General features: G+C 32.5%; 3 protein-coding genes and 1 pseudogene across 4 annotated transcripts; 1 reads left to right on the forward strand and 3 right to left on the reverse strand.

Moving 5' to 3' along the window:
- LOC18594279 (receptor-like protein 12) lies at window positions 2,088-3,619 on the reverse strand. The gene is made up of 2 exons (XM_018124113.1): window positions 3,341-3,619; window positions 2,088-3,262 (listed from the first exon to the last, which is right to left on the reverse strand). Exons 1-2 carry the CDS (start codon window positions 3,579-3,581, stop codon window positions 2,265-2,267), a joined length of 1,239 nt encoding a protein of 412 aa, XP_017979602.1. The 5' UTR covers window positions 3,582-3,619; the 3' UTR covers window positions 2,088-2,264.
- On the forward strand, window positions 6,168-9,957 carry LOC18594280. Of its 2 annotated transcripts, none has more exons than XM_007021788.2 (5): window positions 6,168-6,327; window positions 7,219-8,127; window positions 8,297-8,509; window positions 8,772-8,967; window positions 9,434-9,957. In XM_007021788.2, exons 1-5 carry the CDS (start codon window positions 6,262-6,264, stop codon window positions 9,616-9,618), a joined length of 1,569 nt encoding a protein of 522 aa, XP_007021850.2. In that variant the 5' UTR covers window positions 6,168-6,261; the 3' UTR covers window positions 9,619-9,957. The 2 variants fall into 2 exon arrangements, with proteins under 2 accessions (XP_007021850.2, XP_007021849.2); XM_007021787.2 differs by having other exon boundaries at window positions 6,171-6,327; window positions 8,309-8,509.
- Window positions 10,408-12,843, reverse strand: LOC18594282 (serine/threonine-protein kinase fray2). Its single transcript, XM_007021791.2, has one exon. It carries the CDS (start codon window positions 12,824-12,826, stop codon window positions 11,636-11,638), a length of 1,191 nt encoding a protein of 396 aa, XP_007021853.2. The 5' UTR covers window positions 12,827-12,843; the 3' UTR covers window positions 10,408-11,635.
- Window positions 15,023-19,263, reverse strand: LOC108662760 (annotated as a pseudogene).

Raw genomic sequence — 27,209 nt, forward strand, 5'->3', positions numbered from 1 at the left:
TTAAATGGTATATAAAGTTCTCTGTGACTGTTTAATGTCTCTTTCTATTTGATTCTCTTTAAAATGCTTTAACTTCGTCATTGATCACGTCATCATAATTATGATATATTAACATGCTATGTCAACGTTACGTGATATAAAATGATAATTAATATTTTGATTAAATCAATCTTTAATTATAATTTTTTTAAGGTTTGGCAGATGAGAATTAGGCCACGTCTCTTAACCATCCAGTTTGCTAAAGGTTGCAAATTATTATAGCCAACTTACCGGTTTAGATCATTATTGGACTCTCCTCATGTTTCTTCGAAAGTTTTTTTGTTAAATAGAGACTCTGGTCAATTGTTAGTATTGAATCGCTTTCTTAATTGAATTTTTTGATTAATTGTCAGTGTTGAATCACTTTCTTAATTGAATTTTACATAGAAAATTCATTCTTTCTTCGATATTTCAAAAAAATAATCATAATTTTTTTTCTTGTTTGATTATTAAATGAAACCAATTTCTTTTCTATCTGTCCCCAAAGGTCCCACAACCTTCATACTCAATTTTAAATATAAAAATTGATTGATTGATGAAATTAATGTATTTGATAATTTTTTCTCTAATTAATTTTAAACAGTAACCTTTTTGTTAGAAAAAATATATAGAAAAAAAAAAGAATGGATGAAAAAAGAAGAAAAGGCCCAAAACATCTTTCACCACCAAAAAGCCCAAAACCACTTTCAATCAAACAACGTTAAAGTCCAGAAACACAAGTAATGACACGAGTTCGGCTTAAGGTTTATCCAAAACGACATACAGTTTTCATATCTCTGTCTCCATTGATCGTGAAACAATGGAGGGACGGATAAAATACCCTAAAATTCAAAGAGTAGACTACCAGTCCAAATTCTTCTCTTAGGTATTTTTAATTTTTTTCTTCTCTTGTTAAAATGTGTTTGGTTGCCTAGAAAACAAAGGAAAAGGAACTAGAAAGCTTGTAATTCTGTTTCTTTTATGTTTTTCTATTTGGCTTTTTGATAAAACATTTGGGTTTTGCTAGAATTGTTAAATAAATAAATAACATTAACGGAGATAACTATGATAAAGAGAACGAATTTTTTTTTTTACTGTTGACAAATGGTGTTAATAATAAAAAAAACTAAAATATCATTTTGAAACAAGAAAAATTAAAGTGTCTTTTCAAAATGTTTTAACGGGTTTTTTGAGTTTTACCCTTTGGAGATCTTGATTTTGTTACGAGATACTTCATTGATCAAAATTTTCTCTTTTGCTTGGTTATTAAATGGAGCCAATTTCTCTTCTTTCTGTTACCAAAACAACCACAGCCCTTTCACTCAATTTTAAAGATACAAATTGATTGATTGATGAAATTAATGTGCTTGATAATTTTTTTTTCCTCAAATTAATTTAAACTGTAACGCTTCTGTTAAAAAATATATAAAAGATTACAAAAATAAAAAATTGGATAAAAAGGGGGAAAAGGCCCAAAATCCCTTTTATAGTTTTATTTATATACCAAAACAAAAGGCCTAATATGCCTCTGACGATTTTCTTAAAGTAAATGACAAAATCCTTTAAGTGATCTTTGATGTCTTACAATTTGAAGTGAATCAAATTTGCAATTGAATTTGACTATTGTGATCCGCTCATTCAAGTAACCAAAAAACTTAATCAGGATTTTAAGAGTACTATTTCTCACAAGCACATTAGACAGCATCTGTAGAATCCAATTACTTTGCGTCTGTAGCAAGCAGTGTTTTGCGTGAAGAAAATTATGGCGTACTCTTTGGGGCCGGGGTCCTCAAAGCTCATAAGACCAAGACCTTTGCCTACCACTTTTCCACCCCTGCGTGAAGGTGGGACTTAAACCAAGGACTTACAACATGACTTTGGCCTGCCACTTTTCCACCCCTGCGTGACAGTGGGACTCAAACCAAAGCACTAACAGCATGACTCTGAAATGTTCTCCTAAACAGCGTAGTAGTGGAGGCTAACTATTGAGAATGGAGCTGACAAGAATTGGACAGGTCGTTGATGCTAATACTCTTTGAATGAGAATAATATGGAGATTCTCTTTCATCTTCACCAAAATACTGAATATCAATTTGATAAAATCAATGTGTTATCCAGGGCAACAAGAGATTGGATTTTATAGGGCATTATAAGGCATACAGGAGAACAAAAGACAGTTATAATACGCAAATGTATTCAACAAACCAACGAAGAGCAGCATCTGTCTTCGCAGAGTTTCTTCTTCCTCAATTATAACTCTTCAATCTCCTCAGAATTTTGTAGCCTAGTCTTTGAACCATCCTAACTAGCCATTCTGGTTTTCCAATTGTCAGCATGATATACCCTGTAGATAATCCAAGCACCAGTCCACATCCATAACCCATCATTACAAATTTCCAATCCAATGGACAAGAATAAATTCCTTCCTCATGGAAAGCAGATTCCGGTGGTTCTTGTTCCTCATCCTTGCCACAGCTCTTTGACACTGGAAATCCGCACAATCCCAAGTTGCCACGATAGGAATCATTCAGAAAGGTATTAAATTGATTTCCCTGAGGTATGAGTCCAACAAGCTGGTTCTGTGACAGGTTTAACACTTCAAGAAATATCAAACCAATCAACTGCATAGGAATCTGCCCAACAAGCTTGTTGGTAGAAAGATCCAGTGACTCAAGTGCTGTTAGATTTCCCAGTGAGGAAGGAATATGACCTGTTAGGCTGTTATGGGAAAAATTGAGCACTTGGAGAGAAACGAGGTCTCCAACTATTTCTGGAATTTTTCCTTGGAATTTATTGCTTGACATATCAATGGTTGTAAAAAGAGTTAGAATTCTCTCAAGTTCAATGTCCAAACCTTTCACTGTGACACGCACGGAAAAATGGTAATAAAAATTAAAATCTTCCATAGATTTCGTTTGAACATTGGACAAATTCATCATACCCTCGAAACTTTTAAAATATGTTGTTGGTAGAAAACCAGAGAACTCATTGTGGGAGACGTCTAAGATTCGCAGAGCTGAGAAGTGCGATTCATGCTCTGAAGGGCTGATTTGACCATGGAAATAGTTGGAGCGCAAGACAAGAACTTGTAGCGGAGGAAGAGTTCCCAACCAGTGGGGAAAGGTATCATTTATCTTGTTGTTTCCAAGATTCAACACTTGCAAGTCATGACAGTTCTGCAAGGATTTAGGAAATGGCCCATCAAAATCATTGTTGTTGAGGTTAAGTATCTGTAATTTGTTTCCTACAACGAACGAATCAGGAATGTTTCCATGAAATTTATTCATGTGCAAATCTAGGACTGTAAGATTAGGCATCTTACCTCTCGAGGCCAGACAACCTGGAATAGTTCCACTCAACTTGTTATTGGACAAGTCAAGGATTGAAATTGACATCAAATTACATATGGAAGAAGGAATTTCTCCAACCAAGTTGTTTTTTGAGATAAAGAAAACTTCCAGGGAAGAATTGGAAGAGAAGCTAGATAATGAGCAATCAACTTTAAAGTTCAAGGACAAGAGTAGGAAGGAAAGGACCAAATACCACTGTATTAACCCTTTCATTTTTTTTTGCTCAGAAAGGATGAAAGAAGCAAAATGGAAACCTGAATGTGAAGGCTGAGAGAGATAAAGAGTGGAGACCATATTTATGCATATGATTTCAAGCAAACAACCACCAGTCATGTTCACACATTCAAACAACCAATTTTTTTTTGGGAAGTCAAACAACCATTTTTATTATTGATATTTTTTAAAAGAAAATTATTTCTTACATTGTTAATTTGTAAATTTCATCAACTAAATTAATTAGATTGCCGCATACTTCAAAATTACAATATATTTAAAAAATTAATAATTTGACATAATACATAAAAAAAATATGAACAATATTTTAACTTTAATTTGGAAACATGGGGATGTAGTTTTTTTTTTTTTAACCCCAACTGGTTCAAGTAACCAAAAAACTTTTCGGGATATCAAGAGTATTATCTCATAAAACCAAGACTTTCACTTGCCACGTTTTTACCTTGGTATGAACGTGGGACTCAAATCAAAGGACTAACAACATAAATTTTATGTCTTCTTAAAAGCGTAACATTAAAGGCTAATCTCTAAGAATGAAACAAGTAGGAATTGAATGTGAACGTAACGCTAATATGAAATGTAAAAATATTATATAATTATATTATTATATTATATCAATCTATCATATTTAGGGATGAAGCTCTTTTAATAGCTCTTTAAAATTTTTAAAATTTATTTTATATTATCTAAAATTTTAAATTTTTTTATAAATTCTTTTAATATCTTTTTTTAAATAATTTTTAATTTAATAATTAATACAAATAAAAAAATAAACAAAAATGATTTCATATGCTTGACTCAATTTTAAAATTTTTTTTTCTTTCAATTTAGATTATTATTATGATTTATATTTATTTTTTTTATTTTTATTCTATTTATTCATATGTTTTAAATTTCACTAGATTTTCTTCCAAAACTTTCTATGAACAATCAATCATATTCTATTTTCTTTTTTTTACTGTGTCATATGTGAGTTTTATCTTATACTTGCCATGTTTATCTTTTTTCGGTTACGTAAATTTTATTTTTATGATTTTAGTTTTTAAAAATTAATAAATTATTATGTTAATCTCAAATATAAAGTACAATTTTGCATTATTGTTTAAAATTTTGTCAATATATAATTTTTTATTCAGAATAATCAATGTGTTCTGGTATGTATGTTTCAGACTTTAAACAAGAAGGATATACATACAATTAATAACATGAAATGATTGTATTTCTTTCGATACAATTTTATTTATTGTATATATTTTTAATGACCCTCAAAATAATTTTTTATTTAATAATTATTTTTATTCCTCAAACTATTTGATAAAATTACAGTCATTATAGTCAATATTTTACTAGTTAATCCCAACAAATAAAATATTCTAACATAATATGTTAAGCCTATCAAATTTTTTTTTTAAAAAAAGGAAGTCTACTAACCTAAAACCACTAAGTTTTAATAAAAATCTAAACCTATTATAACATATTATATTTTAACAGTCCAACCCAATAACTTATTATAACATATTATATCTCAATAATTCAACTCAATAACTTAATATGTTAATTAACAATTTAAGAGGCAAATAAAAAATACAAAAAGAACTTTCTTATAAAGTTATTCATTTGTATAAAACACACAAAGTAAAGATATATTTAAATTTGAAAAATTGTTTTCTCTTGCACTTTTACGCACAGAGAGTGAAAAAGACTCATTTCATAATTTCATTCTGTTTATATATATATATATAACACCACCATTATTGTTAATGCACATTTTTTTGTATGTCTAATGTTTTGTGAATTTTATTTAATCGTTTACATGAGTGAGGATTGAATTATATGTAAAGTTCTCTTTAACTGTTTACTGTCTCTTTCTATTTGATCTCTCTTTAAAATGCTTTAATTCCATCACTGATTACGTTATCAGCATTATGATTTATTAACATGTTATGTTAACGTCACATGATATAAAGTGATAATTGATATTTTGATTAAATCAATCTTTAATTATAATTTTTTTAAGGTTTGGCAAATGAAAATCACACCACGTCTCCTAACCATCCAGTTTGCGAAAGGTTGCAAATTATTATAGCCAACTTACCAGTTTAGATCATTATTGGACTCTTCTTATATTCCTTCGGAAGTTTTTTTATTCAACGGAGTTTGTCAATTATCAGTATTGAATTGCTTTCTTAATTGAATTTTTTGATTAATTGTCAATGTTGAATCGCTTTCTTAATTGAATTTTACAAAGAAAATTCATTTTTTGTTCGATATTTCAGAAAAAAAATCATAATTTTTTTTTCTTGTTTGCTTATTAAATGAAACCAATTTCTTTTCTTTCTGTCCCCAAAGGTCCCACAACCTTCATACTCAATTTTAAATATAAAAATTGATTGATTGATGAAATTAATGTATTTGATAAATTTTTTCTCTAATTAATTTTAAACAGTAACCTTGTTGTTGGAAAAATATATAGAAAAAATAAAGAATGGATGAAAAAAGAAGAAAAGGCCCAGAACATCTTTCACCACCAAAAAGCCCAAAACCACTTTCAATCAAACAACGTAAGTCCAGAAACACAAGCAATGATACGAGTTCGGCTTGAGGTTTATCCAAAACGACATACCGTTGTCATATCTCTCACTCCATTGATCGTAAAACAATGGAGGGACGGATAAAATTCCCTAAAATTCAACTAGTAGACTACCAGCCCAAATTCTTCTCTCAGGTATTTTTAATTTTTTTCTTCTCTTGTTAAAATGTGTTTGGTTGCCTAGAAAACAAAGGAAAAGGAACTAGAAAGCTTGTAATTCTGTTTCTTTTATGTTTTTCTATTTGGCTTTTTGATAAACCATTTGGGTTTTGCTGGAATTGTTCAATAAATAACATTAACCGAGATAACTATGACAAAGAGAATCAAATTTTATTTATTTTTACATTTTATGTTGTTTTTTCTTTTAAGGGACTATCTGTTAGTTTTCTCTCTCGTTTGGATTGATTGTTGTTTAGGTTGGTAAATAGGACAAAATTTTAATTAAGGGTCATTCTTAATTTTTTGAAGTATAAAGTGTTAGGGGTCTTATTGTCGTTTTACTTGAAATCTGTTATGTAGTAATCATTGAAGCTAGTGTAGAATTGTTAATGAAAAAATTATAGTTTAGATATGCTGAGCTGTTGGTCCTGGAATTGTTTGAGTAGTTTATGTTATGCTTTTCACTATGTATGCCGAAGATTGATTGCACTGTTTCGAAATGGTGCAATTATGGATTTCCAAGTATTAGAGCAAACTCAATTGTAGAAATTGTAGGTTGTATAATTTGATTTGCATTTAGTAGAATGTGAAGTTCTATGTGGAGATATATTTGATTGATGTAAACTATTAAAGACTTGAAATTATCTTGTTATTTTGTTAAGACTTCTTTAAGCATACTTACAATCATTATGGAACAGAATATTTATAGTTTATTTCCCTTATTTTTCTAGTATAATATGCTTGTCATCTGTTTTTAGGGAATTTTTTGTTAATCTTGGTGAATGATGACTGCTTTACTTTGAGATTATTATTCTTTGGTGAAAGATAAAATAATAGTAATGTTTTTTTTGTTTATTATGGTGTTAGGATCTGGTAAAAGTGGAGGAACATAGAGATAAAAGTAATCTGGTAGGAACAGATATTAAGCAAGATGGAAAGCAGCTTCAAAAGTCTGAAGGTGAAGCACCACCCAAAGTTAGTGGAGGCAATGGTATGCGAATTGTTTCAGGCACTGGAAATCAGAAACAAGGTAAATTGTTTTACTATGATACACCATTTTCTGAAGAAACAGGAGTTTGGGTACCTGTGTCCGTTCCCCCTATGTCTGAAAGTGAACATGAAGAATGCAGTAGAGGCCTCAGTCTGAATGGAGGATACTTTCCTGATGGTGATTTAGGCTGGAATAAGTTTACTGGAGAAAGTAAGGACCTGACCATGTGGGATGTGTTCAATGAGATGTTAATAGCAGCTCGAGGCAAAGTGAGTGCTATTGCTTCAGGTGATGTCCAAAGATGTGGAATTTCTTGGTTATCTAATCATCTTCTTGAGCAAGCATGGATAGAGATGGCTCAAACGCTTACAGAGGCTAATTTTGGTAATATCAGGGAAATTCTTGAAGCAGAGCCACCAAAATGGTTGGCTGACAGTGTGGCTTCTGCTTGCATGCTTTGTAATGTGTGGTTCCATCCTATCATGCGCCCTCGTCATCATTGCCGCTTTTGCGGTGGGATATTCTGCAATGAATGTTCTAAGGGAAGAAGCCTGTTACCAATGAAATTTCGCACTGGGAACCCACAACGAGTATGTGATGTTTGTTGTGTGAGGCTCGAGTCTGTCCAATCATACTTGATAGACAGCGTAAGTCGTGCTGCTCAGTTGCCAACCCATGATCTGACAGACCTCAGTACTTTAAGATCATGGCTTAATTTTCCTTGGGGCCAATCCATGGAATATGAGATTTATAAGGCTGCAAATATTGTTCGCAATTATAATAAGGTAATGTCTCACTTTCTGTTTGTTATTATGAACTCATCTAGATTAATCCTTGAAGCCATCATCTCATAAGACCATTTCAGAAAGCTGGTGGAAGTTCTCAAATATTTAAATTTGAATGTATTAATTAGACAAATTACATTAGTGCATGTTTCATGACACATCAGTTTAGCATTGTACACAGGTTGGGTCCTTGAAACCTGAAAAGTCCATACCAGATGCTATTTTAAAACAAGCAAAAGGCCTTGCAATTGTTACTGTTGCAAAGGTTGGGGTTATGGTAACATACAATATTGGAACAGGGCTGGTTGTTGCTCGTGGAGAAGATGGATCTTGGTCTCCACCATCTGCAATATCTTCCTTCGGTGTTGGCTGGGGAGCTCAGGTAAGTTGACTTGGTAAATGGTTGTTTGACTGCTTAGCTCCTATAATATTTTAGAATGTTGTTGCTTGTGCAATATGTTGTTTGTGTTTGTATGACTGCTAAAACAAGAAAAGACAATAAATTCTGCCCCTATTTACCAGCTTTGAACGACGAAACCTTTTGGCAAATTATTGAACATTACTTGTGACAAGTTTGAATATCTAGGTCCAATCTGACTCAATGTGCTTATATCTATTTTACTACTCTTTTTCAACTCTAATAGGCTGGAGGTGAATTTACGGATTTCATTATTGCATTGAGAACTAAAAGTGCTGTCAGAACATTTAGCGGAAACATGCATTTATCAGTTGGAGCAGGTTTGAGTGCAGCTGTTGGCATTGTTGGACGGGCTGCTGAAGCTAACTTGCGTGGGGGCTCTGGGGGTTGTGCTGCTTGTTATACATACAGCTTTAGTAAAGGTGATATTTCTTTTCCTAACAAACCTTGGATTGGATTGATTAGTTTGCATGATCCCGTTGCTTTCTAGTTCAGGCGGCCAGTAGGAATTATATCCATTGTTATGTTCTCTTATCAGAACAGAACAGGGGCAAATGTTTTTAGTGAAGTTGATGTTTGTTCTGCTTGTCCATTGGGGGCCATTTTTGAGAATACGGGAAAAGTCTCTTCCTACTTTTCATGTGCACTCCCTCCTTGATTAACCATTGAAGAAAGCGAAACAAAGAAATGAAATTTTTTAAGAAAGAAGTTTAGCTTATTAAAGAATTGATTTACATCTCTCTAAGACGGTTTACCTGTATATTGACTTACTAGTCTGTGCAAATGCCTTACTAGTAACTACTTTTGTGCACAATTTTCCCTTCATCGCTGCCTGCATACTAAATTAACTGGTTTATGAACGTTATGATGTCTTGATGTACTATGTAGGTGCATTTGTCGGGTGCTCACTTGAAGGAAGTGTAGTTACAACCAGAAACCAAGAAAATTGTAGATTTTATGGTAATCCATCTATCACTGCTTCAGATATTCTTCTTGGTTCATTGCCTAGGCCTCCTGCTGCTTCCACTCTTTATCAAGCTCTCTCAAATCTATTTGAAAAACTTGAGAAGTGATTGCTTCTTTGGTCCATTTAAAAAATATTTTGTGGTTTCGTCCTGATAATTGCTGGGAGGTGCCTCATACCGACATGTAAATTCTTTCCATCTCTCTTTGATGAATTTCAACCCTCATTCTTGTATCATGAGGTAATTGGTTACAAATTGGTTGTATAGTTCAGAGAAATCTGGAAAATTTGACATAGATAGAAGTCAAATGAAATGTTAAAAGTGCTGGATTTTAGTTTTTCGTGTAAATTAGAAGATATACTAGATGACCATTAAATTTATTTGCATCTAGCTGTTTCTCATCTCCTGAGCCCTGAGGTATTATTTAAGTAAGAGAAGGTTTGCTTAGTGTGTGATGCTTGTTACATGGTAAATTCGTTCAGAAATGGTCAGCTTATGGTCATCCTCGTCTTGGACATATCACTCGTAGTACTTTAGCATGGAAGCGTATTGTGCATCGTCCCATTACACATTGCTTTATCTCTTTAAAAAAATTAGTAGATTCCTTAGATGTTGCCCAAGAGGTACAATAATATTCTTCACATTTTCACATGGCGGTCCTCAACTTGTGGAGCCATTTGATAAATAACTCGAGACTGTATGTATTGGTCTTCACAATTTCACATGGCGGTCCTCTACTCGTGGAGCCAGTACTGAAAAGGTGAAGTTCAAGCCTGACTTGTGTTTGCCCATTCAGCTGGGAGACTTCCTGGAAGTTTTCAGCAACTTAGGATTGCAATAAATTAATGCTTTCATGCTCCTTGACACCCTTATCCAAAATCTTCCACAGCAATGAAGATGAGGATACTTGATGAACAATGGATGCATTTCCTCCTTTGTCTTGTTTTCCTCCTATCTGCATGTTCTATACCTTCAGAGGCTAGTGATATGCAGCTGATGTCTTCGCAGAAGCAGAATCAAAGCGATGAGGTAACGGCATTGTTGGCTTTCAAGCATAATTCTGTTGAAGCTGACCCCAAGGTTTCCTAGATGATTGGAATCCTGCATCATTGAGTCCATGTTCGTGGAAAGGAGTTTGCTGCATCAGGACCAATTCCAGATAGCTTGAGCTTAATGTCTTACTTGATAATTCTTAATTTGGGACACAACACTCTAACTGGAACAATCCCTTACATACTTTTAAGTCTGAAAGCATTGAACATTCTTGACCTTTCTCATAATCAACTTCAAGGCACAATTCCAGAATCATTGCAGTTTCTCTCACTTAGATTTCTCAAATAATAATCTCAGCGTCACTATACCTGAAATTGTTCAGCTGGAAACATTTTCAACATCTGCATATTTAAATAATTCAGGGTTACGTGGTTATCCATTGCCTCCTTGTGCCTCTCTGTCTGAAACAAACCCCACAGGTTTCCAGCAATCTCAAGCACATAATAAATTGGATTGGATTGCTTAGATAGGATGCACAGCTGGTGTCATACTTGTGGTATCTGGTGCAATTGTTTTGCTTGTGAAAAAACGAGCAATGGTTTATCAAGCCCTCCCGTATTACTCTGCAAAGGAGACCAAAACAGTTGAAGCATAGTTGACGAAAACGCCCATGCAGAAGTTGAGAAAGGTGCAAAATTTGGTATCTTTAATGTAACTTTCTTCCTACTACTATATACGTTGCGAAGTTGGCAGATAAATAAATATCAGTACCCTATGTAGCTTATTGGCTCTTGCAATGCAGTGAAAGTAATGTATGCGGTGAACTTAATAAAGCAAAATGCAAAAGTTGTTTGATGCATCCAGTATAGATTGGTGATTATCTTTTCATTTCCATAATCTAGATCACTGGTCTAAAGAGGATTTGAAAACTTACAATGTTCTGAAGATATTAGAGAGCTACATTTCATGCTCTTGTTATCATCATCTTATAAACAATTTGAAATTAACTTTATGCAAATATTGAGAAGATCAACTAATTTCAATGTAAAATTTACGGACTTTCATTAGTTTCAAATCTGGAAGATTACTAAATTCCAAGAAAATAAAAGCTAACAAACTAACTAGACTGGAATTATGCTCCAGCTCGTACATACATCATTTTGGAAAGTACAATAGGAGAAGAGCTACTACAGTAAGCTGCAGTCTTATCACCAAGGTTAGATTTCATGCTTCGATCATCATCTTCGCACTCGTGAATATCATCATCATCATGCACCAGAGATGCTTGCGCTTTCAAATCCTCAATATCAAAATTCCAGGCGCTAATTCCTCTTTGATACTGACTCTGCGATGTAGCTTCTTGTTCTGCTGAAGGCATTTTCTTTAGAGCTAGTTGTGCAGCATCTTTAAGCTGAACGGGTTTCACAGGATTCGACAGCCGTGGAATAGGAGCAAATAATTTCTTCACAAAAAGCTCAGGAGGCTTTGCATGCTTGAAAAACGAGTGCTTCAATAATTTCTCTGCAGTCGGTCTCTTTGTTTGATCTTTCACCAGGCACATCGCAACCATATCTTTGAAAGACTTGGAGAACTTCTTATCGCAATCTTGATCAAGTCGTGGAGGAGCATTTTGTATGGTCATCAAGAGAACCTTCATGGGTGGATATTTGGACAAAGGTGCATGACCATGGGCCAACTCCAATGCTGTTATGCCGAATGACCATATATCTGCCTTGGAGTTATATCCAGTTCCTGGCTGCATGACCTCCGGTGCCATCCAGCAAGGAGTCCCCACAAAGGTATTTCTCGAACGTTGTCTGTCTCCTGAATCGAACATGCAAGCTGAAACACCGAAGTCGGCGAGTTTAACTGTTCCATTGTTATCAAGCAGTATGTTCCCAGCCTTGACATCCCGATGAATATGTCCTTGTCGGTGAAGATAATCCAAAGCCTTAAGAGTTTCCTTAAGAATGGAAGCGATAGCAGCCTCTTCGAATCCATCGGGATAAGCCGTTTTCATGCGATGCAAGCAGGAACCCTCCGACATGAACGGCATGACTACCCAAAGGTTGCGGTCAACTACGAAGGAAGCATATGCCCGAAGAACATTAGGGTGATCGATCAATCTCAGTGTTTGAGCTTCCCGATGTACGTCATCCAGATTAGTACCGCTGCAGCGATCAAGATCCAAACACTTGACAGCCACGACGTCCTTTGAAGGAAGATAGATTGCTTTGTAAACAGTAGCAGTGGCGCCATGGCCGATTTCTTCAAGAAGCTGGTAATCGCTAGGGTTCGCTGAGTAACTCCGAGTCCCTTGCATTCTCCCCACCGGAAAACCAGGCAATCGCGAGTGATGGAATAGTCCTTCAAGGATGGCTTTTTCTGTTTAGGAAAGAGTAATAAGAGTAAGAGAATAGTCCTTCAAGGACTGGCTTTTTGTGTTTTTATAGTTTGAGTTGGTGAAGTTGTTTTGATCGTGTATCCTTGCTGTTATAAATAATTAAAAATTTGACATTAATTATTAAAACTTTTATATATTTAAATAATTTTTTAAACAAATAAATAAAAAAAAGACTTCAACCAATGCAATAACTTTTATCAAGCCATACTTGTGTTATTTGATTAAGATCTAAACACTTGAGAGCCAAACATCCTTTGAAGGAAGATAGATTGCTTTTGGCCAATTTCTTGAAGATCGATTACAATTGCTTTGTAATCGCTAGAGTTCGCTGAGTCCATTCCATTCTTGCCATTGGAACACCAACCAAGAGAAGAAAGCAGCAAGAAAGAGTAATAGAATGGTCCTTGTGAAGATTAAAAGGGCTGGCCTTTTCTGTTTTTGTAGTTGACTTGGTGAAGTTGTTTCAATCCTCCTTCACCGCCTTGAGTGTATCCTTGTTGGAGTTAACTTTAATTCAGTTTATATTAATTTTAAATTAACTTTATTAGATCAGTTTAAATAGGACTGTGACACTCATTTATATTAATTTTATTATATCAGTTTAAATAGGACTGTAACACTCATTTATATTAATTTTAAATTAAATTTAATTTATTAAGAACAATTGACTTTAATTTTTTATTACATCAATTTAAGTAGGATTCTGACACTAGTTTATATTAATTTTAAATTAAATTATATTTTATTAAGAATAGCTTACTTTAATAAAGAATTAATGTTTAATAAGGATGTCAATATTAATAAGAAGATAAATAAAAATTAGTCACTATACAAAATGAGTAAATAAGTTACGTGTAGTTTTTTAGTTTTGGTATATTAATATACCCTAACCGTTCAATATAAATATTTTTTTTATATTTAAGGAAGGAGGATTCAAACTCTATTTTTTTTAAAAAGGTATACTAATCAATGAGCCAAATGCTCGAGTACAACTAAATAGAAAGTATTTGTTTATAAACATATTCTTAAAAAACTATAAGAAGCCCTTAGGAAATAAAAAGAAAGATCATTTCAATTTTTTATTAGACATTTAAGCACATTTAATTGTGCATAATAAAATATTATTTTATTTAGGGGTAAATCACGATATTATAAATGGTAGACTAATTTTGGTATAATACTTTAAAATTAAGTGAAATGCCTATCATCAAGAGTTGATGCCATTTCTTTTTGTATGGTTTATGGCGCAACACATTTTTTCAATAAGAGAAGTTCAAATGTCAAATTGGTGCTGAAGCTATCCAAACAAGGCTTGTCATTGAGAAGCACCTTTATCCTCTGTCTACTCAAAACTGTCTGCCTTACAAATAGATGTGAAAAGTTGATCATTATCTTGCAATAATGAGCCAAGCAAAGTTGAAATTTGCAATCCTGAACTGCCTGCCACCACTGCTACTTTACATATCATCCATTTTTATTAAATGCTTACTGGCACCACTTTGCATTCTTACGGCCCTTATATTTTATTTTCCTGAACTGATTGTGCTCTTGTTTTGGGGGCTTTTAATACTCTTCATCAGCTTCAGTTTGCGTCAAGTGCCATTCTCAAGAACCTGAGGATCTTCTTGCTAGATACGAAACATGCAAACATACTGTGTTGATCCTCCTTTCTTACCATGGACCTGCAAGGATCTTGAGAGGCTCCCCAATTATTGCTTCTAGTATACATATCTTAATACTGATAATTCATCTAGAAGACAACCATCTACCGCAGCGGCGTTTTTTTGACCTTGAATTGTCAACATGATGCTATATTTTCTGTATTCAAGTATCCTTTGTATCGCTGGTTATGCTCGCCGGTTTTGGAACCAAAGGTTCTTGATGCATCTCTGCCAGATTTGTCCTGTTTATTCTTACACGACGGCACATTCTGTTAGTACTACACCATTATATGATGTGCAATCATAAGTTTTATAAGCCATATTTTTCACAGTAAGCTGCAGCCTTTATTTTTTTTATTTTTTGGATAATTGAGTTTTTATTTCAACATGCAAAGGAAGAACTGTGAAAATGTTTACAAGCTGGGGAAACACCCAGAAAACATCAGCTAACTAACTAAGCTGGAATTATGACCCAGCTCTTACATAGATCATTGGAAAGTACAATAGAAGAAGAACTACTACAGGAAGCTGCAGTCTTATCACCAAGGCCTGATTTCATGCTTCGATCATCATCTTTGCACTCGTGAATATCATCATCATCATCATCATCATCATCATGCACCAGAGATGCTTGCGCTTTCAAGTCCTCAATATCAAAATTCCAGGCGCTAATTCCTCTTTGATACTGACTCTGCGGTGTAGCTTCTTGTTCTGCTGAAGGCATTTTCTTTAGAGCTAGTTGTGCAGCATCCTTAAGCTGAACGGGTTTCACAGGCTTCGACAGCCGTGGCAAAGAAGCAAATAATTTCTTCACAGAAAGCTCAGGAGGCTTTGCATGCTTGAAAAACGAGTGCTTCAATAATTTCTCTGCAGTGGGCCTCTTTGTTTGATCTTTCACCAGGCACATCGCAACCATATCTTTGAAAGACTTGGAGAACTTCTTATCACAATCTTGATCAAGTCGTGGAGGAGCATTTTGTACGGTCATCAAGAGAACCTTCATGGGTGGATATTTGGAAAAAGGTGCATGACCATGGGCCAACTCCAATGCTGTTATGCCGAATGACCATATATCTGCCTTGGAGTTATATCCAGTTCCTGGCTGCATGACCTCCGGTGCCATCCAGCAAGGAGTCCCCACAAAGGTATTTCTCGATAGTTGTCTGTCTCCTGAGTCGAACATGCAATCTGAAACACCGAAGTCGGCGAGTTTAACTGTTCCATTGTTATCAAGCAGTATATTCCCAGCCTTGGATCCCGATGAATATGTCCTTGTCGGTGAAGATAATTGTAACACCCCATAATCTCATATAGTAGTCAACATAAACGTATCAATAAGACGAAGGTGTTACATGGTAAATAAAGAAAAGTTTGAAGATTCATCGGTAATTTTGATATTTGAAGTTAAAAAGGGAATTTCCTAATAAAGAAGACTAAGTTATGAGTAATATGAGATGTAAATGTAAGTTGGATGAGACAATAAATGAATAAATAAGTCATAAAATAAAAATAATATAAAGAATAAAAAAAAGGGGCTGACTTGATCAGCCGCCCATGTGTAATAAAAGGGGAAATAAAAGCGAAAAGGGGGTCCGGCCAAGAAAGGAAGGCATAGAAAAGAAGAGTAACAAGTGTCAAAATTGCCCCCACATTAAAAGACATTCAAGTGATATTTTTCTTGTCTTCATGCAATAGAAACCGTACCTTTGGTCATAAATAAATGAGGAAAGTTAACTTGAAAGAAGGAGAAAGAAATAAAAAAATAAAGAACCATGGGAAATAGGCTTTAGTAAGAGCCAAGGGCCGGTCACTTGAGGAAGGAAAAAGAAGAGAGAAGTCTTGGAGAGGCCGGTCACTTGAGGAAGGAAAAAGAAGAGAGAAGTCTTGGAGAGTTAGAAATTTGAGGAGAAGAAGGAAAAAGTAAAAAAATTGATGAAGAAATAAGTTAAAAAAAAAAAAGAAATGGACAAGACAAATCAAGTATGTTGCTGATAATTATCTACACCAAGACATATTAAATAATATTTTAAATTTTATCTCTTTTCTTTTTTTATGATGGAACGGCAGAGGCCGGCTGAGGGAAGAAACAAAAGAAAAAAGGGGCTGGTGCTATCGGTTGCGAAAAGAATAGGAAGGAAAGAAAGAAAGGAAAATAGAAAAAGCTGGGGTTGTGGTGGTTGGCGAGAAAAAGAGAAAGAGTTGGGTTGTGTTGGTTGACGGAAAAAGAGAGAGAGTTTGGTTTTTGGTGACAAAATGGCTGAATAAAAAGAGAGAAAATTTGAGTTCTTTGGACTGATCTAGAGTTGACCAACGGTGGAAGTGGAGAGGAGGCTTTAAGCCACCAGTAGTGAAGGTTGAGAGCTGCTGGCGGTGAGAGAAAGAGAGAAAGAAAGTGCAGCCGATTGGTGCATGAAAGGAGGGAGAAGAAAGGAAGAGAAAAACGAGTAGAAGAGAGAGGAAGAAACGGGAAAGAAAGGTAAGAAAATAATAAAAAAATATATAATAATAATGCTAGAATAAAAATAGATATATTAATTAAGTGGGTTTTAATATTTAGGAGAAATAAATAAATGGTGTACTGTGGTGAAAGGTTGAAGGAAATAACGAATTATTGGTAAGAAGGAGTAGCTCGATACGTCTTTGAATTAATAACGACGTAACATCCCGTTATTGTGAGGTGAGTAAGGGGTGTCAATTTTAAAATTTTGTAAATATATATATATATATACATATACGTATGACTTATTTTAAACGTGAAAATTGTGAATAGCATGTACTAGTAGCAATTTTAGGAAATTGTGGTTGCAAATTACGTTTAGAAATCGGTTTGAATATATATATGTATAAATTATATGTAAAGTGTTTAGAAAAACGGGAAACAATCCTTTTATACTGTTTTACATCAAAATCTGTGCCTTATATTTGTGCAGTGTGTATTCATGGTTATATTGTTTATTCACCATGCGAATTATTATTTTGAAATTCATGCATAAATATGTTTTAAGAAAATGATAGATTTTATCAATTCTTATGTTGAATACTTTGAAAATAATTTTAAGACGAGATTTCAAGGACATAAAGCGATTCTAAAATGATTTTTTTTTTAAATCGAAAAATTAGAGAGTAGGTCGGATGTCACATCGGTTAAGTGTGACTCTCGTGCACGAGTGAGCTCTAGCTAGAGAACCATTGGGTCACCGACGGGCGGTTAGGTGTGGTTGGGGCCACGGCTTGTAATATATGTATGCGTGGCTAGGCCACTAGATGATTACACGGTTATGACCGTTTGATTCTCCGATGTCGGCCAACATCGTGAGATTGCCATGGCACATGGGAATCCGGTGGAAGCGATGCTCCCGGATGTTATTACGTGGTAGCGGGACCACGGGTTTATTTTCATTCTCTACTCGAGAGTGGCATCTCTGAGTTTTCAAACTCATATTTCTTTCCATGGTGAAAACAGAATTTAACGATTTTTTTTGCAGTTGCCTTTATTTTTACAATGAAATGAATTTTAACTCATCGGGTGTGAGGTGATTTGTGATTTACGTATGAGTTTAATTAATATTCGATTTCATGGGAGCTTACCGAATATACTGATGTGATTTGAGTAAAATGTCAATTGAATTTAACGGCAGAATTTTCTTTATGTAAAATTGTTTTAATTCAATTTTTCAAATGATTGACTTGAATAACGCTATTGAAGTGCTTACAATGCATAAGAAATCCTCGATTTTTCATATAAGGCACAAACTCCCGTTCAAAATAAATTATTTTTGTAATCTTGTATTTTTATATTCAATTGATCTGCTATTTGCTTGTTTCCCATCTATGCCGTACTCACGGAGCCGATGATCACTAAGTCTATGAGACTCACACCCCTCTTTTCCCTCTTTTGCAGACAAGGATCGACCTAATGAGTAATCATCAGCGCGTTCGGCCCACCGCAAATAGGTAAAGGTAGCTCATGGCCTTTTTTTCCGAATCGCTCCGCTGTTAGAGATTGAGTTGTAGTACTTTGGTTTTACTATGTAAACATATATTAGTTTTGATAAAAACATAAATTTTAGATTCTTGAACTTAATGTATTTAACTGTGATATCATGACTTAAAGTCAAAATTTAATGGCTATGCTTCTTGTGAAATTTTTAAGTTATAGAAATATATATGGTTCAAATAATACTGCGGATTAGTAAAGGTGTACAATGAGTTATGGAGAAATTTCTTTCAAGCTTGTTCGGGACTTGGCGGGATCTTCCGAAGGTCTCAGACATCGGTAGCGACTGAGGAGGGGTCGTTATAATAATCCAAAGCCTTAAGAGTTTCCTTAAGAATGGAAGCGATAGCAGCTTCTTCGAATCTATCGGGATAAGCTGTTTTCATGCGATGCAAGCAAGAACCCTCCGACATGAACGACATGACTACCCAAAGGTTGCGGTCATCAACGAAGGAAGAATATGCCCGAAGAACATTAGGGTGATCGATCAATCTCAGTGTTTGAGCTTCCCGACGTACGTCATCCAGATTAGTACTGCTGCAGCGATCAAGATCCAAACACTTGACAGCCACGACGTCCTTTGAAGGAAGATAGATTGCTTTGTAAACAGTAATAGTGGCGCCATGGCCAATTTCTTCAAGAAGCTGGTAATCACTAGGGTTCACTGAGTAATTTCGAGTCCCTTCCATTCTTCCCATTGAAAAACCAGCCAATCGCTCGTAGAGAAATCGTCGCTTCTCCAAAGCCGCAAGAAAGAGTAATAAGAGTAATAGTCCTTCAAGGACTGGTTTTTTTGTTTAAGAAAGAGTAATAAGAGTAACAGAATAGTCCTTCAAGGACTGGCTTTTTCTGTTTTGGACATGGGTACTGATTGTTGTTATTATAAATAATTAAAGTTATAATTAAAAATTTGACATTAATTTACAAAATTTTTTAAGTAAAAAAAAAAAGACTTCAACCAATGCAATGACTTTTATCAAACCACACTTCTGTTATTTGATTAAGATCTAAACACTTGACAGCTGCGACATCCTTTGAAGATAGATGGACTGTTGTGACCTAACTTGTGTTTATTACATCAGTTTAAGTAAGACTCCGACATTTGTTTATATTTATTTTAAATTTAATTTTATTAATTCAAGGTTAATAAAAAAATAGATAAAACTTAGTCAATATTTAATTTAATAACCAAATTATCAATTTAATTTAATAAGGATGTCAATATTAATTAGAAACTAAATAAAATGAGTCACTACACAAAATGAGTTAATAAGTTAAATGTAGTTTTTTAGTTTTAATATATTAATATACTAATTTTCTAACAGCTAAATACAATATATTTATTTATAAACGTTTTCTTAAAAACCAATCAGAAGCCATTAAGAAATAAAAAGAAAGATCGTTTCGATTTTGTATTAGATATTTGAGAACATTTAATTGTACATAATAAAATATTATTTTATTAGGGATAAATGATGATGTTATAAGTGGTAGATTAATTTTGATATAAAACTTTAAAATTAAACTCATAAAATATTTAAGAAAATTCAAACAACCATTTATTCTTCTATTTCATTCATTCAAATTTTTTTACTTTTATTTTAGATCGAATAAGTCTTTATTAATAGTTGATTAATTGTCATTAGTTTAAATTATCGCTTGTCATTTTATACTCATATGGTGTTGATGTGAAAGGTTCAAATTATCACATGGTCATGTTAATCATATCACATTAGCAAACCATGCCATCATTTATTGTAACATATCAATATGTCACATCAGCATTATATAACATAAAATGATAAGTGACACTTTGATTAAATTGACGATTAATCATAAACATTTATTTGATTCAAAATAAAAATATAAAAATTTGATTAAACACAATAAAATCAATAAATATTTATTTAACAACTTGACCAAATGTCTAACCATTTCAGTGAGATATTTTGAGATGAAAAAGGTGATTAACTACATCTTCTAAAAATATCCCAGGAATTCTATTCATAAACAATTATATGGAGAATAATTCATTGATTAGTTACAAGGAATAATACAAATGCATTTATATACAAACAAAATAAAATAAGAGAAGAAAGTGGATAAATTATATGATTTTATTTCACCATGTATTTCATGTGTGTAAAATTAATAATACTAGAAAATAGCATGCACCATGTAGCGGGTTTGCAAAATTTTTTAAATTATTTGTGAAATAAATTTATTAGAGAAAAATGAAATTTTTATATGAAAGGCCTGCATTAAAATTTCTCAACAGATATACAAAAATTGTTTATAAAGGTAAACAATTGAAATAGTAATCAATAAATGGAAAGAAAAACAATTAATAACAGACGAAGGTTGTGGCATGACATTGACTGAGTTATACATCAAAAAATAAAAAATGAATGTTACAATAGTCTTTTTAGAGTTATATGATTAAAAAGTTCCATGCTGTGACAAAACAAAGAAACTAAAAGAAATTTTTGCTATGTTTATAGACAACACTATGAAAAAGAAGATGTTACATAATATATAACAAAAAGTGAATTGTCAATAATAAGTTGATATCTTCAAAAAAAATTTCTGTGTACAAAATTAACAATGCAAAGTAATAAAAAATGTTGTAATCATTTTATATATACATTGGTAAAGTAAGCAGTTTTAGACAACAGAAAAACAGAAAAACAATTTCAAAGGCATAGAAAATGAATCCAAATTCAATGAATATAGAGAAAATCCTTTTGGATGATTTCATCTAGGGAGAAGAAAACTTGGCAATAATCCAAGTTGATCAAAAGCAATAGACGCTGCCTACTTTAACTAAGGTCTACCTTGATCTCCTATTGTGGTTAATCACATATAGGTTTTGGAATAGTATAGTTTTCATTAGCATTAAAAGAAGCATAGTAGAAACATTACTTAGTATTTTATATTTGCAAAGAAGAAGCACATTAAGACAATTTAAACATAAGGATTTGAATGATATAAAATTTAAAAAATGAGAATAAAAAGAACTCTTAATAGAAATTTCATATTCTTCAAAGGTAACATTTAGCTGTGTAAAGTTGATCAAATTATTGATGGTACTCTTAAATAATTAAAAATATATATAATAAATATAGATTTTAATAGGAAAATGACAAATTAAGATGTAATAATGATTAAATATATTCATGTGAATAATCCATTTTTCTGATCTACATGACCATTGAGATTCGTAGACTCAAAAATATCTTCAACATGAGTAACAGTTGTTCAAAGAAGAAAATACAGAAAGCATTGAAAAGAATCAATGAAAACATAAAATATGAACTGATGCAAAGAATCTGAGAGAACAACAACAAAAAATATTGCAAACTCTAACAACAATAACCCAAATGTAGTTAATTTGAGTCATAGCTGGATATAGAGATTAATGGATAAAAATTTACCAATAATAAAACCAAAACATTGGAAAAAATAGATTGATTTATCAATGTAAAATATCATGAGTTCCTAACTGCTTTAAAGGACAGCTATAGATAATATGCATTGAAGAAATTTCAGAACAACTTTTATAATGGCAAATTTCTCATATTTGAAAAAGACATAAAACTCAATCAATAGAAGCAAAAATCTAGTAAAGAATAAAAGAGATAGTTGACTCAACCTAAGAGCAATAGATAAACAGCAACTAGTTTTACGAACCAAGATAATGTTGATATTAACTTTCATATCAATCTATTCATCTAATATAATAAATCTAAACCGAGGTTAAAAGGTCTATGTTTTAAAGTTCACACTTGTTTTAATGGTAAAATAATCATTAATCTTTCTTTAAGTTTAAGTTATTTACTAACTTTTATCATCATTTTCCTTTTCCAATAAACGATACCCAAAAATATAATAGCAAGTCAGTAACAAAATAACCTTTGTTAAGTATCAATTTGATTTGCTAAACAATTACTTTCAATAAGATTTGAGAATTTAGTATGCATAAAACAAATTTTATAGCAATAATTATGACAATCAATACATTAACAGTTATAAAATTTATTTTGTTTAATAGTGCATTTTCTTCCATTTTTTTTTTTGCTAAGTCATTCATTAAGATTAATTAGTAAGTACAAAAGAAGGCATGTCAGCCATAGGAACAACAACTGTAGGTAACAGATGAGAGGTACTCACTGTTACAAAAGATCAAAAGCAAAAGAAAAACCTGGGGAAAGCTCTGCCTATGAAATGAACTAAAAAATAAAACAGTATAGAGCAGAAAAACATAACAGTAAAGAGTAGCCAAACATTGGTGAGAAAAACAGAACGTGGTGATCCAAATATCAAAGAGTAAGAACAACCAAAAAGATCAGAATCAAAGAGACCATTGAGGTCACCACCAAGCAGAAAATGATGTGTTATTATTGACACCATACTTTGCCAAGGAATCAGCAAAACCATTTCCTTCTCTGAAGATATGCTTAAAGGAAACCGTATCTAGTGTAACGCAGAGAGAGTCTAACTCGTTAAAAATACTCCATTTGTCCCACAGTCGTTTTTCAACTGAGTTAACCCACGAGAGAGCAACGCGTGAATCAGATTCAATGATTAAGGGAGATGATGTATAAGGAGTAGCAGTAAAGAGTTTAAGAGCCTTAAGATTGGCCATAAGCTCTGCAAAGTTGGAATCATGAAAGCCAATAAGGCAAAAGAAAAGGCCAACAACATGACCATCAGAATCTCGAAGGACGCCGTCGCAACCAGCAGGTCCTGGTTTGCCTTTAGCCGAGCTGTCGATATTAAATTTGAATTCCCCAGTAGGGGGTGGAGACCATGAAGTGCCCACGTGGTGGTGATATGGTGCTTTCCTCCTCGAAGATAGATGTGGGTCAGTCCACCATCCCATATTATCAATGGCATCGACACCTTCAGAAGCTCGTATCCAAGACATTGAGCGTAATTTGATGAGGAAAAACATTTGGAGGCCATCCCATACCTTAGAGTTAAAGACTGTCTCATTTCGCGCTAGCCAAAGAGACCATAATGAAGCAGCACAAACAATCAACCATCTCTTATAAATAATTCCCCCAAAAGGGGCATTTTCTTCCAATTGTATCGTTTTAACAACAGTTGTGTTGTCAAGGAAGAGTCCAAATTTCAATTGGAGGAAATTATTTTTGCTACTAAAGGAGGAAGAGGTCGACTCGTGAACTGTGAAAGATAATGAATCTATATGAAATATGATTGGTCATAGATTTTCTGATTTTAAAATAAAGAATCTTCTTGCAAGCATTAGATTGATTTTTCATGTGCCTTTGCCTGTCAACTAATTCTTCCCTTAACAACGAAAACAAATTTTTCCAACAGAAAAAGGACCATCATTGACAGCAGAACCCGTTACTAAACTTAATAAATTGTCAAAACATAGGTTGGCAGTAAGAATTATTAGTATATTTATGTAAGATGTTAATGACAATATAACATCAAAAGTATTATTTATTTGTTATGTGATTTACTTCTGGTAGGTTAAGTTTGTCAAATCTATTAGAATGAGTAATAATTACTTTTTTTTTGTTATGTTGGTAAATGTTTTAACTTTAAATAATTTTATTTTGTTGTATGTATTTTATTTGCAACAAACTTAAAAAGAAGATAAAATTGCAATACCTAAAAGGCATGGAAACAAAAACTGGAAGTTGGAATTTGTGCCAGCACAACAAAGAAAGAAATCTGAAAACACAAAACAATAATGAATATAAGCTCTATGACATTGACAATAAAATCAATATAGCCTTTGTAGGGATCTCTTGAGAAAAGGAGAGGACAAAAGCAATAGTCAAAAAATACGAGAAGACAAAGAAAAGGTCTCAATTAGAAATTGAACTTCTTAATAGCAGCATGATTGAAAACTTTGATAAGCTAAACATTTAAGGTTAAATTACAAATCCATTTGAATTTATATCCAATATACATTTCCATATTTTGTATTTTAAGTACAAACATTTTTCTTTTGAAGATGTAAAAATTTTAAAAATTTTGTTTAAGTACATTTCCATTGTCAAACCAGGTTTATGCAGCATAAAGGTATGTTAGTTTTATTTTAAAATTAATGATTTTGATTTCAATTTCTACATATATTTAAGCTAGTTTTAGACTATATTCATTAATATTGTATTTAATTTTCAAATATTTGGGTGTTAGGGTTATATTCTATATTTTACATTTTATTAAGGTTTTGGTTTAGTTATAAATACTTATGTAATCTTAGTTTCAATGAGCTTTTGGATGATAAATATGTGAATTTTTGAGTTAAAATGATGATTATAAAGCAAATATAAATCAAGACCAAAGCCATATCCAACACATACATATCTAAAGAAAAGATCAGGAATCAAACAACATTTAAAATTCAAAGAATGGCTAACAATCTGCTTCATTCCTAGAAATCAGAGGGAAACAAAATATCTTACATTTTTAACTAAAGTTCAATTATCAGGCTTTACATTTTTGCTAATCCAACATATGTAAACCATAGATTAAAACCTCCAATCAAGCATACATAGATTCAAATGCAATGCCAGACTACTGCAAAGGATAAATGAAGCAACGCATACACATTATTAAATATCTTGGATTTCTTAAATCTACTCTCTTTTTTTTTAAAGATGAAAAACAGGTGATAATTGGAAGACAGATGAAATTCACACAAAATTCCAACATGTAAGAATAGCACTAAACAATTGGCATATTTTCAAAGACAACTCTATCAACCAGCTATTGATATCTTGACAACTAAGATAAGATGCAGATTGTAAATAGGCTATCAGTAATTTTAGTTTTACAATTCAGCTAACTCTTTGTTATATCTAACCTTAGGCAGAATTGATAAACTCTTAGAAATACAATAAAATATTTGTAGAAGGGAGTGAAAAACTATATTCAATCTTGTGTTAAAGTTGACAATTGTCTAAAAATGTAAATTGCATATCATTGAAAGAATGACAAAATGGGGGTGAATAAATTACCGGTATGCCAAGAAAATTTTAGGAAAAAAGCCGCGAATTGGGTATAGTTCTCAAAATTCTCATCATCTATCTTTCCAGTTGTCATATTAGGTCCGTGAGAGCCTGATAAGCCTTAGCTAAGTAATGTGCAACATGCTTGTGAGGCATTGAAATATAAAATTAAATGCAATTATCAGTAAATAAAAGGCACCATTCAAATACCTCACTATTCTTGTTAATCTATAGCTTATATATGGGATTTCATATGTTTGAATAAGTAAAACACCTAACAGACTTGTTTTAATACTCATTTTTATACTTTTTGATTTTGAAAATTTTTTGTGGGTAACAAATGATGCAAATTGCTGTAATTAAAATCACTTACGCATACTCATGCAGCATAAAGCTTCTGTTTTGCATTATCAACGAAAAAAACAGTTAATTGTAATCTAAAACATTTATAATCAATAATTGATTTGAACATCCTATAACTAACATTGATGCCTAACAACATATTTCATACAGCATAGAGCAGTCTATTTAATCAAAAAATTAAGAGAAAATGACAAAGCAATTAAACATAAGATAAATTAAAAATCACCATGACTAAAGATGCTTTTTATTATAAGAAAATAGCCATTAAATTTACAAACAGATACACCAAAGAAGTTTAAAAAAAAAAAACTGAATGAATAAATAAAGAAAACAAAAAACTGATTAAACTTCAACAAATCAAAACAAAACTAATCAAGAACAGTCAACAATACTCTAGGTGTCGAGTTGAACAATACATAGCTTGAAAAATGATCAACAAAAGGTAAATCATTGGAATATCAATATAGCAGCATTCAAGTTAGATATGCAAGGACTGATTTGACATAACAAATGCATACTATTATTTTAAAAAAAATCGAATAGAACTTGGCAAACCAAAAACCATTAAATCCAACTATCTAAAGCTAGTAAGATTTAAATTTATAATATTCTGTAAAACATATCTAGAGCTTAGTACTCAACAATAAATACAACACCCCTGCAAAACAAAAAGAAAATGACAAAAGAAATCAATAAGAGAAACCATGTCAGTACAGTTCTAAAACTCATGAGTAAATGTATAAAATACAAATCAAAAACCAAAACAGAACAAATTTCATTAAACAATAAAGCAAAGCACTAAACACAAATAAGACACAATCAGTAACTGCAAACTGAATCTAATGCTAGATACATTTATGCAAACTTATAACTCTAGTATTCCATTAAACTCAAAATCCTTTTTCTAAAATTAAAATAGGATGGCATGAAAAGAAATATCAATTGTGGTGAATTAATGGAATCTTCACTATGAAGTGATGCTACAGATGACTAAACACTAAAGGCATAGAAACTAAAATAGTCATATGAAAATTTTGATAGTAAATCTTCAAGGATGACTTGATAAATCAGTAAAAAGAGAGAAATAGTTTTGCACTTTGTAGTCAATATCAAGATGAACTACTACTATTTTATTCAAGTTAGTCAAATATCTGCTCAACCTAATCAACTTATTTTGGTAAGCATAATAATGTTCCACAAACACAATAAATAATTAGCATGAAACACATATAAGTTTCAATAAATAACCCTAAACAAAACCCAATGGCTAACTTAACCTCACCTAAATA

This window comes from Theobroma cacao, chromosome 7 (assembly GCF_000208745.1).
Source record: "Theobroma cacao cultivar B97-61/B2 chromosome 7, Criollo_cocoa_genome_V2, whole genome shotgun sequence".
In the NCBI taxonomy this organism is placed as follows: domain Eukaryota; kingdom Viridiplantae; phylum Streptophyta; class Magnoliopsida; order Malvales; family Malvaceae; genus Theobroma; species Theobroma cacao.